The sequence below is a fragment of the Psammomys obesus genome, unplaced genomic scaffold, assembly GCF_907164565.1.
Source record: "Psammomys obesus unplaced genomic scaffold, mPsaObe1.curated_primary_1811, whole genome shotgun sequence".
Lineage (NCBI taxonomy): Eukaryota > Metazoa > Chordata > Mammalia > Rodentia > Muridae > Psammomys > Psammomys obesus.
Window position 1 is genome coordinate 15,056,186 of NW_026585580.1, and position 21,714 is coordinate 15,077,899.

The 21,714-nt window shown below is 39.1% G+C and overlaps 1 protein-coding gene across 3 annotated transcripts in view; it reads right to left on the minus strand.

Moving 5' to 3' along the window:
* Tsga10 (testis specific 10) overlaps window positions 1–21,714 on the minus strand; it is a 91,398-nt gene that overhangs the window by 50,550 nt on the left and 19,134 nt on the right. For all 3 annotated transcript variants that reach the window (XM_055607193.1, XM_055607187.1, XM_055607178.1), the window contains exons 4-9: window positions 19,398–19,463; window positions 17,711–17,878; window positions 17,090–17,248; window positions 11,466–11,636; window positions 11,305–11,382; window positions 8,683–8,834 (exon numbers count right to left, since the gene is read on the minus strand). In XM_055607193.1, the coding sequence (XP_055463168.1) occupies window positions 8,683–8,834; window positions 11,305–11,382; window positions 11,466–11,636; window positions 17,090–17,248; window positions 17,711–17,761 (611 nt within the window). In that variant the 5' untranslated portion in view covers window positions 17,762–17,878; window positions 19,398–19,463. The remainder of the gene's footprint in view (window positions 1–8,682; window positions 8,835–11,304; window positions 11,383–11,465; window positions 11,637–17,089; window positions 17,249–17,710; window positions 17,879–19,397; window positions 19,464–21,714) is intronic.

Below are 21,714 nucleotides of genomic sequence, written 5' to 3' on the forward strand. Positions count from 1 at the left end.
GGTTACTGAGCTACCACAGGCTACATCCGAGCAGAGGTTCTAGGTTATATCCATACATGGTCCTTGGTTGAATGTCAGTCTCAGAAAAGACCCTGTGCCCAGATATATTTGGTCCTTGTGGAGCTCCTATTCTTTCCCTATCATACTAACTCCCCTTCTTTCATATGAACTTGTGACCTATGTTAAGAAAAAGAATAGAAAATGGGAACTATATGTAGTCATCAAAATAGTCAAATTAATAAATCACTAACAACTAAATCAAATCTTAAAGTAGGCATTCAAAAATAAGATGGCAGTAAATCCCTATAATTCCACCCCTTGAGAGGGGAAGGCAGGAGGATCAGGAGTTCAAGATCATCCTCCACTCACAGTAAGTGCAAAGCCAACCTGAGCTACATGAGACACTTTCAAATTAAAAAACAAAACAAAACCCAAAAACTATTCCAGACTCTCCTGATTCAAGTGTTGGAAAATACACCAAAGAAAATCCCTCATGATGTTTGGCTAAGCTACCAATTATGCTATTTATTCAAATGCCCAAATGTTTGCATATTAAAAACAACTGCCAACCTAGCAAGGAGGCTCAAGCAGATAAAGGCACTCAGCACTCAGGCTACTTACCTGCATTTGACCTCTAAGCGTACACTATGGCTCATGCACATAAATGCCAGTCATCATTGTCATTCGCCATTGTCATCATCATCATCATCATCATCATAATCATCATCATTAGTCATCATCATCGTCATCACCACCATCATTATCACCATCATCATCAGTATCACCATCGTCACCATCATCATCATCAATTATCATTGCCATCATCGTCCTCATCATTATCACCATCAGCAGCAGCAGCATCGTCACCATCATCACCATCAGTCGTTGTTGTCGTCATCAGCATCACCATCATCGTCATCATCATCACCATTATCACCATCACAATCATCATTGTTGTCATCATCGTCACCACCACCATCATCATCATCACCACCATCACCATCATCATACTCATCATTGTCATCATACTCATTGTTGTCATCATCATCATCACCAACAAATATAATTTTAAACCTCATTTATGTGTAACCTAGACAGAAGACTTAACCCCACGACCATTGCAGAAGAACAGACAGGACCTCAGAGCTGCAACACCCCCAGGTGGGTGCATGAAGGCACTGTACACATGTAACAAGGCGACTCAGCAGAGAAAACCGCACAAGCCCAGAGGCCGCACAAGCCCAGCGGCCTCCCAGAATGGGTGCGGGGAACGCTGCCTTAACTCTGTGCTAGGAGAGGAGCCCCTCATCTGAGGATAACCATGCACTGCTATATCGCCAATCTGAGGTCAGAGATAGAGCAGCCTCTAGAGCAGTGGTTCCCAACTGTGGGCCTCGGCCCCAGATGATACACATCAGATATCCTGCATATCAATATTTACATTACAGTCCATAACAGCAGCAAAATTATAGTAGCAAGGAAACAATTTAATGCTTGGGGGGTCATCACAGCATGAGGAACTGTATTAAATGTCACAGCATCAGGAAGGCTGAGAACCACTGCTCTAGAGCCTTCTATCACTGCTGTAGGGTCAAGAATTGTGAGGCTCCCATGCTATTTGGCTTCTACGACCTTACATCTCTAGCCAAGAGCTTAACCTGAAAACAAATATTGGTCTGCCAGTAAGGCGGTCATATACTATGATCCAACTGGCTTCATTCCAGGGATGTAAGGATAGATCAGTAAATGTAACACAGCACATAAAAAATGGGTTCAGGGACAGAAATCAGATGGGTAACGTCAGCAAACACAGAAAAAAGCCTGAGAAAGCTGAACATCCCTTCATGATAAAAGCTCTGAAAAAAATAAGAATAGAAGGAACACACCTCAACATAAGAAAGGTTATAAATAACAAACCTAAAGGTACATTACACTAAATGAGGGGAAAACCTCTAAAGCATCATCTCTGACAAAAGTGTCTATTCTTGATATTTTTATTCAATACAAAATAAAATTTAAAGTCTTAACTAGAGTGGTAAAGCGAGAGAAAGAAAGGGCAAAAATGATTGATTCTATGTCATTTGCTATAACATGGATGAACTCCAAAGACATTAAAACATTATGCTAAAGAAAACAAATCAGTCACAAACATATAAATATTGTAAGATTCAACTTAGATGTATTATCTAAAATAATCAACCCTTGGGGGGGAAGTAGAATGGTAAGGGGAAAGGGAGACATGTTCAATGGCTATAGTTCAATTTTCAACATGCAAATCTACCAGAAACAACCAGGGGTTAGAAAGATGGATCAGCAGCTCCATTCCTGGCACCCGTATGAGATAGCACACAACTGCCTGTGACTCTACCTTCAGGGAGGCAATGTCCCCATACACAAAACAAAAATAAAAACAAAAAAATTAAACCTGACTTATTTCTTACAGTAAAGAAAAAAAGTAATAAATCCAAACATTTGCCAGCAGAATCAACCTATAATTTTATCAATCCCACAGGGTAGTAGTTGGCAATTAAAATAAAAAGATTAAATCACCAACATAAACAACGGCACAAACGACTCTAAAAATAAGCCATATTTCTAAAAAGCATATTATCCCAGTCACATGTAGTCACTCTTAGACTCCACCCCGTAAGACCAGAAAATGAGTGTATAGAAGCCCATACAGAAAGATCTTAAGAATCAATTTAAAAATTTTCCATGGTCTTTAAAAGTTTTACCAAGCCGGTTGGTGGTAGCACATGCCTTTAATCCCAGCAGTCGAAAAGCAGAAGCAGGTGGATCTTTGTGAGTCTGAGGCCAGCCTGGTCTCTCAAGCCACTTCCAGGACAGTCAGGGCTATCAGAGAAACGCTGACTCAAAAAACAAAAACAACAAAAAAAGAAAGTTTTGTCAAACTGTAACTTTCTTGTTATTATTCATAAATATATAGTAGGGAATTACAACATTAAGCAAGCATATTGAGTATGTTGGTGGGGGGGTGTTGGTTTGGTTTGGTTTTGGTTTTTTGAGATAGGGTTTGTCTGTACAGCCTTGGATGTCCAAGACTTGCTTTGCAGGCCAGGCTGGCCTCGAACCCACAGAGATCCTTATGCCTCTACCTCACCGAGTGCTGGGATTAAAGAAGTGAGCCACAACACCCTGCTTGAGTACGTTGTATTTTAAAACATAAGATATACTAAAGAGTAACGTGTAACATTAGTATATTAAAAGGAGGTTTCCAGCCATCCTGGAAATCAGTATGGAAATTAATAGAAGGAAATTTAAAATCAATCTACCATACTATCCAGTTATACAATTCTTGGGTATTTATCACAAGGACTCCAAATCAACATATCACAGAGATACTTGTTACTGATGTTTACTGAAGCACTATTTACATTAGTTAAAGAAAAGTATGGAACCAATTAAGTGCCCATCAACAAAGAAATGGAGAAAGGAAACATGGTATCCATACACACTAAACTTTTATGCAGTCATAAAGAAGAATGAAACTATGTTGCCTGTAGGAAAATAGAATCAATTGCAGATCATTATATTAAGTGAACTATTAGACCCAGAAAAAAAATAGCATATTCTCTCTCATCTATAGACCCTAGATTTTATACAGACACATAAAATCATGTATGTCTACATGATATGAGAGTAGAAACAAAACTGCCTAGTGGAACAATGGGGCTAATGAGGAGAGCGAAAAAGGAAAAGTAGGGCTGTATGTGGGGGAAGGAACACAGTCAAAGTATATATTATATATGTTTATAAAAGTATATTTACTAAACCTAACATTATGTGCAATGAAAAAGAGTCAATAAAAGGGAGGGAGTTGATGGACTGAAATAAGACAATTCTCCAAAGAAGACATACAAATAATCAAAATGCATAAGAAATTATGCTCAATATCATTGCTCATTAAGGAAATGTAAAACCAAACCACAATGCGATGCCTAACACCTATTAAATGAGCATCAAAAACAACAGAAAAACAACAACAACAACAAATGTTAGAATGAATGTGTAGAAACTGAACCCCTTGCACACTGTTGGGGTGAAAATAAGATAGAGCCCCTCTGAAAGCCAGTGTACTGGTTGGGTTTTGTCAGCTTGACACAAACCTAAACATATTTTGGGAGAGAGCATCAGAACTGTAAAAATGCCTCCTAAGAATGGCCTGCAGGAAAACCGACATGCCATTTTCTTGATTAATACCTGATGTGGGAGAACCTAGCCCACTGTACTTAGTGCCATTCAAGGCACGTGATTATGGGTATGTAAGAAAAATCACCAAATCATGGGAAACAAATCAGTAAGCGGCATTTCCCAGGGGCTCTGCTTCAGTTCCTGCCTTGACTTCCCTCAGCACCTGTAACCCAAGGTATGTGAGCCAAATAAACCCTTTCTTCCTCAAGTTACTTTTGGTTGTGGCCTTTATTACAACAATAGAAAGCAATGTAAAAAAAAAAAAAAAACAGGATAGAATTTCATTCTAAATACAAAAACAAACAGTACTTTAACAGCACGGCAGGTCAGCGTGACATAATCCCAGAAATCAGAAGGCTGAGGCAGAAAAAACAGTGACAAAGACAATATGGCAGAAAAGAGTCCAACTTTTATCTTTCTATAACACATGCACATGCGTGCGTGCACACACACACACACACGGGACCGTTTAGAAAGGGGGACAGAGTTTCTTGGGGAGAAAGCATACCTGGGATATCTGGAGGGTACCAAGAACAAGTATCAGCATGTGGCTGCTGCCTTGGTCTCCTCTAGCCTACTTTGCGTGAGACATGAGCAACTTCCCACATGAAGGTGACCACTATCCATCCCCATCACAGGCCGGCTAAGTGGGAAGAAGCTGCTCGGACCTTCAGAAAGGAGCCATTGTTATGCTGCTGCCCTTGGACCGTGATCACTCCTCCAAAATCCACATGCGGTTTGGAAACCACAGAGCCATAAGTGACCTGGGCAGCTCAGATCCCCAAACCGCACCTCCAGGGCAGGCTAATCCTGCCCCGGCCTGTCACCAAGTGTTGTGCATATGCCTACACTACACACTCTAACTCCACCAGTGCTCCACAAACACCTTGCACCTCACCAGAGTGAGCCAGCAGATGCCCTAAGCTCTACAGTCGCTGTCACTTCACACGTCTGACGTCTACACCGAGCTCCAATCACCCCAAGAAGATCACTACCACTGCTGCGGCAAACAGCCGAGAACCCACCCCTGGAGCAAAAGCAGCCCAGCCCAGCGGTGTCCAGGCCTCAGCCCTGGGGCCGGGTGGGCCACGTATTCCCCACTAGTGTAAAGACAGATGACCTCACTCGGAATCTCTCCTCGGAGAGAAAGAAAACAAGCACAAGAGCTGCAGTGGCCCTCAGCATCACTCAACGCCCACAGCCGTGGCTGCTGAGGACACACCCTCAGCCCATGCTGGCGCACCTGTGTGTGAAACAGCATGAGCAGCCGATGTGACAAAGCAGAAGAAACTACTTGTGAACTACAAGACATGGCATCTAGAAAAACTACTAGAGAAGAAAAGGAGTGAAGAGGAATAGAGGACCACAGGACCCTCAGGAGAGCTGACAGTCCCCTGCAGGGGTGAAGAGAAGAGGCGAACACTGACTAAAACTCCCCACTTCTGGGGAAATACATAAACATCTACATATAAAGTTCAAAAGTCTTTTAGCAAAAGCAGGCATGGTGTTACGCAATACACATCAAGACCTCAATGCCATGTCATTCCTATAAGGAGAGCTACCATTTTATTTATGTATTTCTTTATTTTTTATTTCTTGTTTTCAACCCCTCCCTCTACTCCTATCCCAGTTCTTCCATACCTGCCCTCCATCCAGATCCACTCCCTTTCTGTCCCTCGTTAGAAAAGAACAAGCTTCTAAGAGATAATGTTAAATTATAACAAAATAAAATTATTGTAAGATAAAATAAAAACCATCACATTGAAGTTGGACAAGACAAACCATCAGAAGGAAAAAAGCCCAATAGAAGGTACAGAGTCAGAGACCCACTTGTTCACATACTTAGGAGTCCCATAAAAAAAAAAAAAAAAAAAAAACACACAAACACCAAACTGGAAGCCTACGATACTTGCAGAGGACCTGGCGCAGACGCATACAGGCCCTGTGCATGCTGCTTCAGTCTGTGAGTGAGTTCATAGGAGCTTTGCTCATGTTGATTTAGAGGGCTTTGTTTTCTGGGTGTCCTCGATCCCCTCTGGGTCTTACAATCTCTCTGCCTCCTCTTCCACTGGGTACCCTGAGGTCTGAGGGGAGGGATTTGATGGAGACATCCCTTTAGGGCTGAGTGTTCTAAGATCTCTCACTCTCTGAACGATGTCTGGCTGTGGGTCTGTGTTTGTTCCCATCTGCTACAAGAAGCTTCTCTGACACTGATCTATGAGTGCAGTATTTTACATGTTTTAAAAAGCGCTTCAAACACTAAAGGATAATAGCTACCAAAATGATCTAGCGAAGCCACTTACGTGCATATGCACCTGAAGTATACCCATCTCTAACAGACATCTGCACTTCCAGGTGAATGACATTGTTACCAGTTTAAAAAGAATGTCATAAGTATAAAACATAGTCGTAAACCTTAAACCTCATGATAACCACAAAGGACCAAATAAAATACACAAACGACAATGGAACTGAGGCCTCAATACAGAAAACCACTAGCTCACAAGAACAAGAAAGGAAAAAAGGGCCAGAAAAGAACTGCCAAAATGGCAACATTAGGTACTTACCTACATAAACAGGAGCTGTGAAGCAGTGAATACAGCAGACAAGTGCACAAAGTATCAGTTCACAACGTATATGTATCAAAACATTATACTGTATTCTTTAAATATATAATATGCATTAGTCTACAAAAAAGCTAAAATTGTTTTATTATACACAAAATAAGAGCTAGTGTTAAAAAAAGAACTGCATACCACTAGTCAGTGAGGATACATAACTACTAGAGCAAATGCACAGCACGAAAGGCACACTGAGAAAGACTTTCATGGTTTCCCTGAAAGGAAGTGTATTGCATGACTCAGCCATTTACTCTAGATAGTAATCTGAGAAATAAAACATATTCCACACAAAGACTTATATAGGAAAGAGCTTAGTGGTTTTATTTATTATACACCCAAACTGGAAATAATGAACTATCAATGTGCATACCTACACAATAGAATACAACTCAACAAAGAGCATAAATTATACATGATATGAATACATAAAGAATAAATATTAAAATAACCACATTAAGGGAAAGCAGCCTGATTAAGTAACATATACAATAATATTGGTTTAAATTTACAGAAAATCCAAATACCTATATGCCTGAAATAAAACCAATGGTCACCTGGGAATCAGCAGAGCATTTGAAAAAAATTACAGGAGAGTACAGAATAAGCTAGAATCTTGATTGTGGTAATAGCTTTGAAGTTCAAAATTTTCCAACATTACTATATAAAATTTTGACGTTTTAGTGTGTATGCTTCAGTTACATGTCAGTAGAAGTTCCCAAAGTGTTGGGCAGGGCGCACAATGCCGGCCTACAGAAGCAGGGTGCTGTGAAAGTGCAGAGGCACACAGCAAGATCTTGCACCAAGGAAAAACAAACATCCACTACAGCCCAAGCTAGAACACATCTCTCTGTGAAAATGTTACAAGACACTAAAAAGTTTTCTAAGAACTTCTAACAACACAGAAATCGCCACAGGCTGAGCTCAGTTACACAGGACACGTCCGTGCTACACATAAACATATTTCTGGCTGGAAGCATTCTACACTAATCTTTTTTCATGGGTTATAGAATTATAGGTGGTTTTAACCTTTCTGTACTTATTTTCATTTTATAAGGTTTGCTGTTGTTTTCTTGCTTTGGTATCACTTTCATTTTGTGTGAAGATATAATAGAATTATAAGGAAGAGATTTTCCCAGGAAAAGAAGAGGGTTTAAGCAATTATCTGTCCTGACAAGTGATTCCTACTATGTACCACAGGTCTTGGAAAGATCAAGAAGAGACTCTGGGAATTCAGATGTGGCCCAATTGTTATCTGTAGATGTGATGATATATTTTACATTCACACCAACAATTTTCTTGTCTACAGAGAAAGAGAAATTCAACTTTGAAATCTGAGTAGCTTTGTCTCATACTGACAAATCGGAAGAACGTCAGACAGAGGTGTCTTCCTGCTCATGCCCTGCTCTAGTGGCCACCCCTGCACCATTATCCCAGGGGAATGAAAGGGCTAATCAGTTTACCCCTGTGTTAGAAACCATCCTTTCCTTGAGCTCTTAAGTCTGGGCTTTCTTAAACTGTTCAGATCTCGGAAAAGAATTTAAAGTTATAAAAGTACATTAAAGAATAAAATACTGAGGTTAAATATCTCAGTTCTCGAAGTATCAAAACTGCTTGATTAAAGTTGGCACGTATTGCTAATAGGAGGCTAAAATGAGTGGAAGAGTGTGTCCTGGCTAAGTGATTTCGGGGACACCACTGCATGTTGCTGAGGTTTCTACAACTGCTTCCTCAAAACCTTTTCATAAACTGAAGATAACAAATAATTAAGTTTTCATTAGGAAATACACTACAAAGCAGGGTAGTGAGGTACAGCAAACTGTTGGTTGTTTATTGGCAATGTAGTTTTTACCTCAAAGAATTATTCTCTGCTTTCTGTCTGCCAAGTTCACTTTCGGTATCCATTGCTTTTCTTGCTAATGATTTCATTTCCTTTTCCACCGTGGTTATGGTCTCCTTCATCAAAGTCATATTTGACATTTGCTCCATGCGTTCATCATCAAGCTACACAAGCAGAGTGACAGAGTTAACCACTGTCACTCAGCAGCCAAATTAGTCTTAGCAGTGGGACACACTCCTACAGACCACAGGACTAGGCTTTGTAGACAAATGTTAAGAGGGTAAAAACAAGTCATAACCAGCTTTTCTCTAAAGCCGGTCTGTCTCAGTGTATCGCCTACCTCTCTCAATCTCCTTCAATCTCACTATATACATACTGAATTTTCAAAAAGGTTCATTTGTTATCCAAGATTAGTACATTACATATAAAGTAGGAGTATGAAAATAAAAGTCCTTTTCTCTTGCTTGTTTTTCACTTATCATAGCAAAATACCTCAAATGAATGCATCAGTACATTCAAACCCTTAACTGTTTACATACCTGAAACACTGCAAACATGAATCTGGAGCATCTCAAATGCTTGATATAGTCATATTTGGCAAGATTATCTTTAACAGAACAGGGAGATGAAAAAAACTGAAAATTTAGCCAAGCTTAGTGGTACTATAATGCCAACACTCAGAAGGCTGAAGCAGCAGAACCATGGGTTCAAGGGCAACCTGGGCTACATAATAATACCCTATACCCTGCTCCATAAATAAATTAATTAATTAAAATTGAAACTCTTGAGGCTACATTCTAACAATAAAAACAAAAATGCTTTGTCACAGGCTCTAAGATCAACAATCAATAAATGGGACCTCCTGAAACTGAAAAGCTTCTGTAAAGCAAAGGACACTGTTGTCAGAACAAAACGAATGCCTACAAACTGGGAAAGGATCTTCACCAACTAATATCCAGAATATATAAATGGCTAATATCCAGAATATATAAAGAACGCAAGAAGTTAAACAGCAACAAATCAAGTAATCTAATTTAAAAAATGGGGTACAGAGCTAAACAGAGAATTCTCAATAGAGGAATATCGAATGGCAGAGAAACACTTAAAGAAATGCTCAACACTCTTAGCTATCAGGAAAATGTAAATCAAAATGACCCTCAGATTTCACCTTACACCCATCAGAATGGCTAAGATCAAACACTCAAGTGACAACACATGCTGGAGAGGATGTGGAGAAAAGGGAACCTTCCTCCTTTGCTGATGGGAATGTAAACTTGTACAACCACTTTGGAAATCAATCTGGTGCTTTCTCAGAAAATTAGGAATAGTGCTACCTCAAGATCCAGCTATACCACTCTTAGGCATATATCCAAAATACACTCAAGTACTACAACAAGGACATTTGCTCAACCATGTTCACAGCAGCTTTATTCATAATAGCCAGAATCTGGAAACAACCGAAATGTCCCTCAATTGAGGAATGGATACAGAAATTGTGGTACATTTACACAATGGAATACTACACAGCAAAAACAAAGAAATCATTAAATTTGCAGGCAAATGGTGGGAACGAGAAAAGATCATCCTGAGTGAGCTATCCCAGAAGCAGAAAGATATACATAGTATATACTCACTTATAAGTGGATATTAGACATATAACATAGGATAATCACACTAAAATCTGTGCACCTAAAGAGGCTAAGCAAAAAGGAGAACCCTGAATAAAATGCTCAATCCTCATTCAGAAAGACAAATGGGATAGACATCAGAAGAAGATGAAAGCTAGGAACAAGACAGGAGCCTACTACAGAGGACCTCTGAAAGACTCTATTAAAGCAGATGCTGAGACTCATAGTCAAACTTTGGGCAGAGTGCAGGGAATCTTATGAAAGAAGGGGGAGACAGAAAGACCTGGAAGGGTCTGGAGCTCCAATAAGGAGAACAACAGAGCCTAAAAATCTGGCCCAGGGGTCTTTTCTGAGATTGATACTACAACCAAGGACCATGGAGATAACCTAGAACCCCTGCACAGATGTAGCCCATGGCAGCTCAGTCTCCAAATGAGCTCCCTAGTAAGGGGTACAGGGGCTGTTTCTAACACGGACTCAGTGGCTAGCTGATCACCTCCCCGTGATGGGGGGAGGGGGAGGAGGCAACCTTACGAGGCTATAGAGGAAGACTATGAAAGACAGTACTAATGAGACCTGATAGGCTAGGGTCAAATGAAAGGGGAGGAGGACCTCCCCTAAGAGTGGACTGGGGAAGGGGCATGGGAGGAGATGAGGGTGAGAGGGAGAGTGGGATTGGGATGGGATGAGGGAGGGGGCTACAGCTGGGATACAAAGAATAAATTGTAATAAATAAAAAATTATATTAAAATAAAAGATACAGGGACAAGGAAAAGTTAAGCTTTGCAACCAAAAACACACCAAAAATAAAAAGCTGCATTCATGTTTCTAGAGTAAAGTAATTGTGAGAGAAGGTAATGTAGGATTGTGAAAACAGCATGTCATACGTACCACCTTAAATATTTTAGGACTACAAACAGTCTTAGAAAAATAAGAATTCTCCTAACACAGTAAAAAGAGAAAGGGAGAAACTATGGGGAATAGAACCAAAGAGGCTTTGTTTTACGTTGTGAACTGTACACTCCAGCTCCTCTATCCTCTGTTCCAAGTGAGCCTTCTCATTAAATGCTGTCTCCTGGGCAATCTGTTTAAGACACAACACAACAAAGCACTCAGTGTCAGGGCACTTGTGTTGAACCAACAGAGACAGACAAAATCCTCGCACACCTTTAGCCTTTCCCTCAGGCTGTCTCGTTCTGTGGTCATTCTTCGTAAATCAGTGAAGGCAACATCTCTTTCTGTCTCTACCCTACGAAGGATGGCATGTGCTGTAGTTGACTTGGGAGACTTGCAGTTTTTCATCATTTCTCGTCGAAGTCGAGCAATTTCTTCCTGTGCCTATGACAGAAATACACACAATTTTTTAAAAGAAAAATTGAAATTACACATACAGTATATCCAGATGGTTAAAACTGAAGCCTGAGAGCTAGAGAAATAGCTCAGCAGTTAAGAGCACTGGCTGCTTTTCCAGAGGTCCTGGAGTTCAATTCCCAGCAATTACATGGTGCTCATGACCATCCTTATTGGGATCTGATATTCTCTTTTGGCATGCAGGTATACATGCAGACAGGACACTCATATAACCACAATGGATAAATAAATAAATCTTAAAAAAATAAACAAGAAAAACAATTTTTGTTAAAAAAAATAACTGAAACCTGAAATAATATACAAGCAGCAAGGAAATAAGGAAATGATAGAATTTTTATTTGCAAGAGTTCACAAATGAGTGCAAGCAAAGGATATATATGTAAATGTACATGTATTTATGTAAATGTATTTATGATTATATATGTATAAATGTATAAATGTAAATGTATTTATGATTATATGTGTATGTGTGTAGCTAAGAAACAGATTCGATGTGTTTCCATTAAAGGAAATACGAATTTGAATTCAGCACACCTCAGGCAGAATACCTGTCTAATGACCACTCCACAGGGCTTACCTTTCTCTATATTCACTGTATCTCTACATAAGCTATTTCCATGTCTCAGCTACTGTTACTATGTGTTCTAGCACACCCAACTACAATCCAACATGGTCTCTGAACACTTGTTCAACAATCCTGAGGCCCCAGATCTGCTGCACATCTACAGATGATTTCATATCCCACTGTGCTTCCTGACTCTCCGTTTTGAACATTATATAGTCAGCTTGTCTCTCAGTGGCAAAAAAAAAAAAAAAAAGAGAGAGAGAGAGAGTTTCTCAATTATCTAGCCTAGCCTGAGAAGCACTTACTAAGGTGTTCTCTAAGCTCTCCTACTTAGCAATAACCATATCCTTTCACCCTGAGTAGAGCCCCAGCAAGCCCCATCACTTAATCATGTACAGTCCTCCCTTCGCTTGTCAACCTGTCATCCAGTGCTACTGCCCCTCTCCTAGGGTGTGTCTTCCTCCTCCAGCAGGTTTTCTAAGGGCAACCGACACACATTGCCAGCTGCCTTTCACACTGTTACCTGTAAGGCATGCTGCCTCTTTTCAGCCACCACTGCAAAACCTGAACTAAGGAGTTTGCCAACTGTAATGGTCTTTTCTCAGTTCCTGTTGCCCTTAATTTTGTGGCAGCATCCACACTGGTCAGGACCTTCCTTCTTAGGCTCCCGTTCACCTTTTGTGTCCTTGTTCTCTATCTTTCAAAGCTTCTTTCTTGCCTCCTGAGGATTATATCCTGACTTCTCTGTCTATTGCAGTGCCTTCTCATTTAGAATTGATTTATTCTGGGGGCTCAGAACTCAACTCTAAGAAGGTAACTTCTAAAGCTGCAGATTCAGTACCTGCCTTTCCCCCTATTCCAGCTCTAAATATCTCTATGCTAGGGAGCAGGCACTCACTGAATGTGTAACATCTTACTCTAGCATCCCGAACCAAACCCACAACTTTCCTTTAAACTTTCAATGACTTATTTCTCTTCTTTCTATTTCCATAATTCTCTGTCATTCAAGACACATTTTCAAACATTTCCATTTGCCTGTTTTCCCTAAACTAAATCCTGTCAAATCTTCCTTAACTTTATCGGGCATCTGTTCCTGTATTTATTTCCACTGAGAATACCTTTGCTTCATGCATGGACCTCTATAAGAGTTTTCTAAGGAATCCATGGTCCTGTCCTCCTCTATTCTCTTGGAGAATATGCTATGCTAATACAGAAAGATCACGTAAGATGTGCCATCAGATCAAAATGATTTTTTTTAAAAAAGCTACTTTGGCTATATTTCTCCTGCCTGCAATAAATAATAAATTACCCATTATTTAAAAATTAAGTGTCGGGCAATGGTGATGCACGCCTTTAATCCCAAGCACTCAGGAGGCTGAGGCAAGCAGACCTCTGAGTTTAAAGTCAGCCTGGTCTACAAAGTGAATTCCAGGACAGCCAGGATTACACAAAGAAACACTGTCTCAAAAATAAAAAAATCCAAAAAACAAACAAACAAACAAACAAACAAATCCAAATGTATGAGACCCTAGTTAGGACCACTGAATCACAAAAGGTCAAAAGTTGCTAATTACACAGCACTCACAGGTTAGAACTATCCTTCTTCCTTGGTTTTTAGATTGATAAGCTAAGAATATTTTTCATACTCTTGAACGATCAGAGAAAAATATGAGGACAATTTTTCATAATGTGATAAACTTACTATCAAATTCAAATGTCCATGTGCATGAAGGTTACTGTAATGTGTTATATTATGCATTGTCAGTGGCCATTTTCATCCTGCAACAGGACTGAGTAGCTGCCACAGAGCCCACAAGGCCTGCAGAGCTGCAGATGCTGCATGACCCTTTTACACAGCAAGGCACAGACTCTGCCTCGGTCAATCCACCTTCCAAGCCTTCACTGCCCTTGCCCCACAGACACACTCAGCCCGTCCTACTCTGAAGTGGCCTGTCTACCGCTGCCATCTCCCCCCTTCCTCTGCCGCACACGATTCCTTCAAGATACTCCTCCTTGTCCCTTTCGAATAACAGAAGTCCCAAATCACAATTCTGGACTCAAGTGCCACATACTCTGGCAAAACTTCCTTGATCACCAGAACTTTTTTTATTTCTTACAATGCATTTTAAGCAGATAGCTTATAGTTACAAAAACAAACAATAAAAGATGCTATCCTTTTCTCTCCAACTATATTATATGCTAATGAAAAAAGCTCTCCTTTAATTTTTTTCTAGCCCTTAGAGTTTGGGAACTTTTACCACTCACTTCTTTCACCAAGAAAAATTTACATGTATCTGGGTATATGAAATAAGTATAGCATACCAACCAGACACTTCCTGATTATATATCAGCAAGAAATATATTTCAAAATAATTCTTTGGCATACATATAATTTATTAGAGATTGGGAGCAAATCTGCAATGAGATGGAGGTCCTTGTTTATGCCTTTGTAAATAGTTCAGTCTTTATCCCTCAGGGTGCAGAGCACATTCAGTGTTTTCAGAGATGGCTTGAGTTACCACTGACAACGCTTAGGATGCTGCTTTGCATAAACATATTCAGTACAAAATGACAGAACTATGTTTAGAGCCATCTCAGAAATGGTTATAAATTCTATACAAATCCAAAGCCAAAACCAATATTTTTTGTGAAACTTAAGTCACCAACTCAAATAATTCTTATTTTCTTTTTATTTTACTTCTTAAGACAGGGTCTTACTATGTAGCTCAGGCTGGCCTGGAACTATGTAAACCAGGCTAGCCTCAAACTAACAGGGACCCATCTGCCTCTGACTCTCAAGTGCTAGATTAAAGGCCAATGCCAAAACACACAGCCTCAGACAGAAGGAAAATCAAACATTCTAACTGGGCATGGTGGCACATGTCTTTAATCTCAGCACTTGGGAGGCAGAAGCAGGCAGATCTCTGTGAGTTCAAGGCCAGCCTGGTCTACAAAGCAAGTCCAGTGCAACCAGGGCTACACAGAGAAAGCCTGTCTCAAATAACAAAACAAAACAACAACAACAAAAATCAAACATTCCAATATAATAGAATTCAAAATTACACTAATTTGGTACTAGATGCTAAGGAATGAGAGCTGGAAAGTATTGAAAGTGCTTGTTTTCGAAATTAAAGCAGCACGTTTGTATAGAAGCAGGACACTGTGCACAGTAAGACACTGAAACTCCTCATGGACAAGATGTCAAACCTGAGTGCAGTTTCAGGCAGCAGCATCGGTGTTCCACAGCACAAAGGAGCACAGAGGTCCAAGTGTGCGTGCTGTCTGTAGAGCCAATGGTGAAACACAGGTGCACATCTCAAATCCATTCCGCCCTTCACTCTCAATTAATTTCTTGGCTGTATATTCAGCAAATTTTCACTCGTGTAAAACTCTACACTCCCATATTCTGTGATGCATATGGGGTCATGACCCACACAGTGATTTGAAAGCATGAACTCAAGAGCCCTGAATATAGCAACTATAATTCTTTTTTAAATTGTACAGGAGCCTACCACAGAGGGCCTCTGAAAGACTCTACCTAGCAGTGAATCAAAACAGATGCTGTAACTCATAACCAAACCTTGGACAGAGTGCAGGGAATCATATGAAAGAAGGGGGAGTCAGTATGACCTGGAGAGGACAGGAGCTCCACAAGGACCAAATATATCTGGGCACAAGGGTCTTTTCTGAGACTGTTTCTCTAACCAAGGACCATACATGGATATAACCTAGAACTCCTGCTCAGATGTAGCCCATGACAGCTCAGTATCCAAGTGGGTTCCCTAGTAAGGGGAACAGGGACTGTTTCTGACATGAACTCAATGGCTGGTTCTCCCCTGACCCTGAGGGAGGAGAAGCCTTGCTAGGCCACAGAGGAGGATATTGCAGCCAGTCCTGAAGAGACCTGATAAGCTATGGTCAGATGGAAGGGGAGGAGGACCTCCCCTATCAGTGAACTTAGAGAGGGGCAAGGAGGAGATGAGGGAGGGAGGGTAGGATTGGGAGTGAATAAGGAAGGGGGCTACAGATGGGATACAAAGTTAATAAACTGCAACTAATATTAAAAAAAATTAAAAATTTAAGTTAAAAAATAAAAATGATCTCTAAAATAAATAAATAAAATTGTAGTTGTTTATCAAAGAAATTATATTTTGACAAACAGCATTTAACTGTAGCTGGGTAAGCAATTTATTAATAAATACATATAATGTTAAGTAGAAGGTAGATACAAACTACAAAGCAAATCATATGGCAGTTCCCAAAGTAATACAATAGAATTTTTTTAACCTCCCCCCTCCCGACAAAATCCTATAGGTTTTCCTTTGAACATACCATATCCTATCATTTGAGATGCTTGTTTCTCTTTGAGGTTTTTGTTGTAATTTTGGTTTTATTGTTTTTATGTGTTAGGGAATGAAACCTAGGGTATTGTTCATGCCCGCAAGCACTCTATCAGTAAGCTTCAACTTAGCCCCATTCTCATGTCTTATCTCAAAAATCAAACATTTTATGCTTGTATATAATATTTTATGAGCTATTAAGAATAACATATATGTGTGCTTGCACTTCTCATACTGGAACTATGTCACCGTGCATTAAGAGTATTTTGAGACCAGGACTGTGGATGCAGCCCAGCAGTAGATATTAGAATACCTGCAGAAGGTCCTGGGTTTAGTTCCCAGCACCACAATAAAAGAAAAGGAAAAAAGAATATCTTAGGAAAAAGTGTAATCTGTTTACATAATTGTTATATTAATTTGACTGGAATGTTTACTTGCAGTCATAAACCTAAAGAACTGAAAACCTCTAGAAGTGACTGCTATCCCTTATACAACCCATGAATGTATACACTTACCTGCTCATAAAGAAGGAAGGTCTTGTCTCTCTCAGATGTTAGAACCTTGACATTGCCCTGGATTTCTGCCAAATGACGCTCATATTTTTCCAGCATACACTTCAGTTCTTCACGGTCTCTTGTAGTCGACTTCAAAATGTCTATATCACAGTTTGCACCCTAGAATTATTATTTAAGACACCTCAAATTCTTGTTTTATTTTTTGCTTTTGAGACAATCTCGTATAGTTCAGGCTGGCCTTGAACTCACTGTGAAGCTAGAGCGAGCCTTGCATCCCTGACCGTCCGCCCACCTCCCACTGCGGGCAGCGCTGATGGGCCCAGCCGCTGGCGGAGCACAGCCTCCCGTAAGTGAACTAACCAGACAACAAACAATCACCTCTTTTACAACTTCATCTCAACCTGCACTAAACTGGCCTAATTATCTCCCACCCACAACTCATTCTAGGAATAAAGAACTAACTTCATTGTTCACCATATTATTGGAGACCTGTATCTCAACCTCTTTGATACTGTAATTCATAAAAAATCAATTAGTTATTCCCAAATTAGATAAATCAAACAATAAAAGTCAGTACTTGATAAACAAACTAAAAGATTAAAGAATTTCCTACAAACCTACCCGGGATGATGGAGATGGGCGTCGTGGACTTTTAGATCTATTTCTGATCATTTTTCTCAAATTCTGAGCTTCAGTCTTATAATAATCTCTATCTGCTTCTAAAGTCTTGACAAAAGAATCAAGTCTAGATGGAGATTTATTTTGTGCTTTTTCAGTCTCTAAAATTATCTTGCCAAGAAGGAAAAAAATTAAGCAATTATTTCAAACTAAATTATAGCATCCTTTCTAAAATAAAAACACAAAGGAATCTTCAAAATATGAAATTTAATATGTATAAAAATAGAACGGCTAAAAACTTACTCATTATTTTATATATATAGTTATATAATTAATATAAAATTATAATAAATGTAGATTTAATGGTTATATTATGTGTAATATAGTATATGTAAATCATAAAAATTAGACAGACAGATAGATAGATAGATAGATAGATAGATAGATAGATAGATAGATAGACAGACAGACAGATATAAAATTAGGGATTTTAGAAATATCCAGACTTGAAAGAGATCTTGGAAACAGAATGACTGACTGGGGAAATCTTTATATGCTATCAAAGCACATGGCCCAGTGTCTGTGTGTTCATAAATGGAGATACTAATGAATCCTGGACAGTCCATACATTTAAATGCCTTCCCATGAACTCTCATTCACATGGATTATTTAGACACACTTCTTTTATATTTGATTTATGAATACTGAGAAAAAGTTGACATGTTTCAGATGGTGTTTTAAGCATTTTAAATGACAGATTAAAATGTTTAAACAGAAGATTTTTCACTTCATATTGTTAAATAAATAAAACATCAACTGCTGCTAAGTATAATTTATAACTTAAAATTATTAATTATAAAAGGCATAATATTTAAAGTATAGAAGAATGTACCTTAAATGTTGAAAATTAAAAATTCTGAAGTCACCATTTTAGAGCTTGTAACAGCTAAAGAGCTCTTTGCTAAAAACAACCAACAGTATTGTTAACCTCTAGGAGAAGAAAGTGGTGATGAAAGGGAGACAAGAAATCTTATGAAAGAAGTGGGAAATAGTAAGATGTGGAGAGGACAGGAGCACCACAAGGAGAGCAACAGAACCAAAAAATTTGAGCACAGGGGTCTTTCCTGAGACTCATACTCCAACCAAGGACCATGCATGGAGATAACCTAGAACCCCTGCACAGATGTAGCCCATGGCAGTTCAGTGTCCAAGTGGGTTCCCTAGTAATGGGAACAAGGACTGCCTCTGACATGAACTGATTGGCCTGCTCTTTGATCACCTCCCCCTGAGGGGGGAGCAGCCTTACCAGGCCACAGAAGATGACAATGCAGCCACTCCTGATGAGAACTGATAGACTAGGATCAGAAGGAAGGAGAGGAGGACCTCCCCTATCAGCAGACTTGGGGAGGGGCATGTGTGGAGAAGGGGAAGGGAGGGTAGGATTGGGAGGGGAGGAGGGAGGAGTTTATGGGGGGATACAAAGTGAATAAAGTATGATTAATAAAAATTAAAAAAAGAAGGCACACTCTTAAGATGAGGGTACCCACATCTTTTAGCGGGTGTTCATTTTAGAAAACAGAAATGTTTTAATTGTTCACAAAGGCATGAGTCAAAGGGTATATGTAATTCTTTTAGTAGCTTACTAAATAAAAATGACTGCTCACCATGTATTTATGAAAAATGTACTTACGTATCTAAGCCTTTTAATTGTATCTTCTAATACTGTTATATTATTTTGCTGGCAAATGAGTTCAATCTGAAAAATCAGAAATTCTGTCATTTATACTGAAGATGCTTAAACTAATTTACCTGGAAAGCATATAAAGAAGAAATGCATTTAAAAATAAAAGCACACAGACTAAGTACTTTAAGCAGAAGGTAACCTGTCCCTTATACTTACCTTCTTTCAACAGTTAAAAAAATCCAGGTGGAAAAATAAGTGGCTCCTTTACCCAATATTTTTCATAAAATATTAATTTATTATATTGTATCAAATTATTTAACTGGATCAAAATGTTGAGATTAACCATAATTCTGAGGATTACAACAGAAAAGTAATGTAAAATCTGGAGTAAACCATACTCAAATTGGCCATTCAGTCTCCTCCGCTGAACTAGTTTAATGCCTTCACCTCACCCAACCCACAAAACACTTTTTCCATCAATTTTATGACATGCACATATATTCAGTTTTATAGTAATCTTCCATAGCTCTGTATGTAACACATCTATACTGTGTTTCAAAACAAATGACTGTTTTTATGACAGATAGTAAAGCTCTTTGCTTAAAGTCAACAAATTAGTTTAATGAATATATCTGTAATTCATTAACATCTTCTCATTATTATCTTATTATCCTGAACTGATGTTACATTTTAAATCTGAATTTCATGGAATAATTACCTTTTCTAGGATCCAAGCCCCAGGCCTCACAAACACTAATTAAGAGCTCCATCAGGAAAATTCAATACAATCCATTTTTTTTTATTATTATCCTTCTAAGATTCCTCTAGAAGTTATGCTGAAGTTCATAAAATATTAAGGGGTCCTAAGGTTTGGAACATAACTTATAGTTTGCATAAACTTATGTGCAACTCTGAATTATTCATTTTCAATGTTTTATTTTATGCTAATGTGATGGGTATCCTTGGTTGTCAACTTAAATCTTGTGAAGTGGGAAGACCCACTACATCTGGATCTCCTGAGATGTGAAGATACACTGTTAATCTGGGCCACACCTTCTGGTGGCTACCTCTCTATAGGACATGGAAGAAGGAAGTACTCGCTCTCTGCCAGCTTGCCCTGCCTGCCACTGGAGAACAAAGCATTCCTTGATTCTGCTTTCCTACTTCTTGGGGATTCAGGCATATCCTGAAGACCAGCTGAAGCATCATCCCACCTCATGGACTGAACAGCGACTGAGTTTAGAGTTGGCCTTGGAAGACAGCCATCACTGGACTGACTGGACCACAGCCAGCCAGCCGCTCTAATAAATCCCCCTTTCTAAATACAGATTCATTTTATTAGGTCTGTTCTTCTAGAGAACCCTGACTACTGTCTCAAAAAAAAAACAAAGAAAAAAGAGAACCCTGACTAATACAGCTACTGTACAGATACTAAAAAGGCATAAGTCTAGTGTAAAGATTTTTGTTCTTAAATATGAAAACTCAGTAAAACAGAATATCCTGTGATACTTCCTCAAAAAGTGAAAGCATTCATATCCTAGCTACAGATAAAACACAACCATGAACATGCAAATGGAAGAAGGGGTGAGTCTAAACACAAGTATGGCAGTGGTGGATATTATTTCCTTCTTTCTGGCTTTTCAGGTGAACTGAAATCTTGCTGTGTGCATGTGGTGTTAGGGGTTGACCCTTTCCAGGCAAGCACTCTACCACTGAGTACAGCCTTCAACTTGACGTATTTACAGTAAACATGTGTAACCTTTCATAACAAAAGTGCTAACCCTACCCTGAAAAATAATTATATACTGGCCCAAAGGACCAATTGTTAATCCAGTGTTTTCTCACCTTCCTAACAAATGGTTAATGGATGCTTATTGTGTGCCTGATAATGTGATATTGATTCATGCTGGCAAACAATGAATGCAACAAAACACAAATTTCTGCCCTGGGGAGTTTATAATCTAGTCAAAAAAAGAAAGACAGAAAAATAGTCAAAACATATATCAAATACTGTCTATGTCACCCCCCCCAAAAAAAAAACCCCACATAATAATCACTCTAAGGCATCTGAATTTATTGTGAGATTTATTTATTTTATGTATATGGGTATTTTGTCTTTATGTACATTTGCACAATAGAAAAGGGCACTGGATCTTTTAGGACTACAGTTATAAACAGTTGTGAGACAAGATGTGGGTGCTAGAAATTCAAGTCAGAAACTCTAAAAGAACAGCCAGTACTCTTGACCACAAGCCATCTCTCCATCCCTCAAGAGATTTTTTTTAAGTGAACAAAACAGGTAAAGATTTCTGTCCCTGAGAGA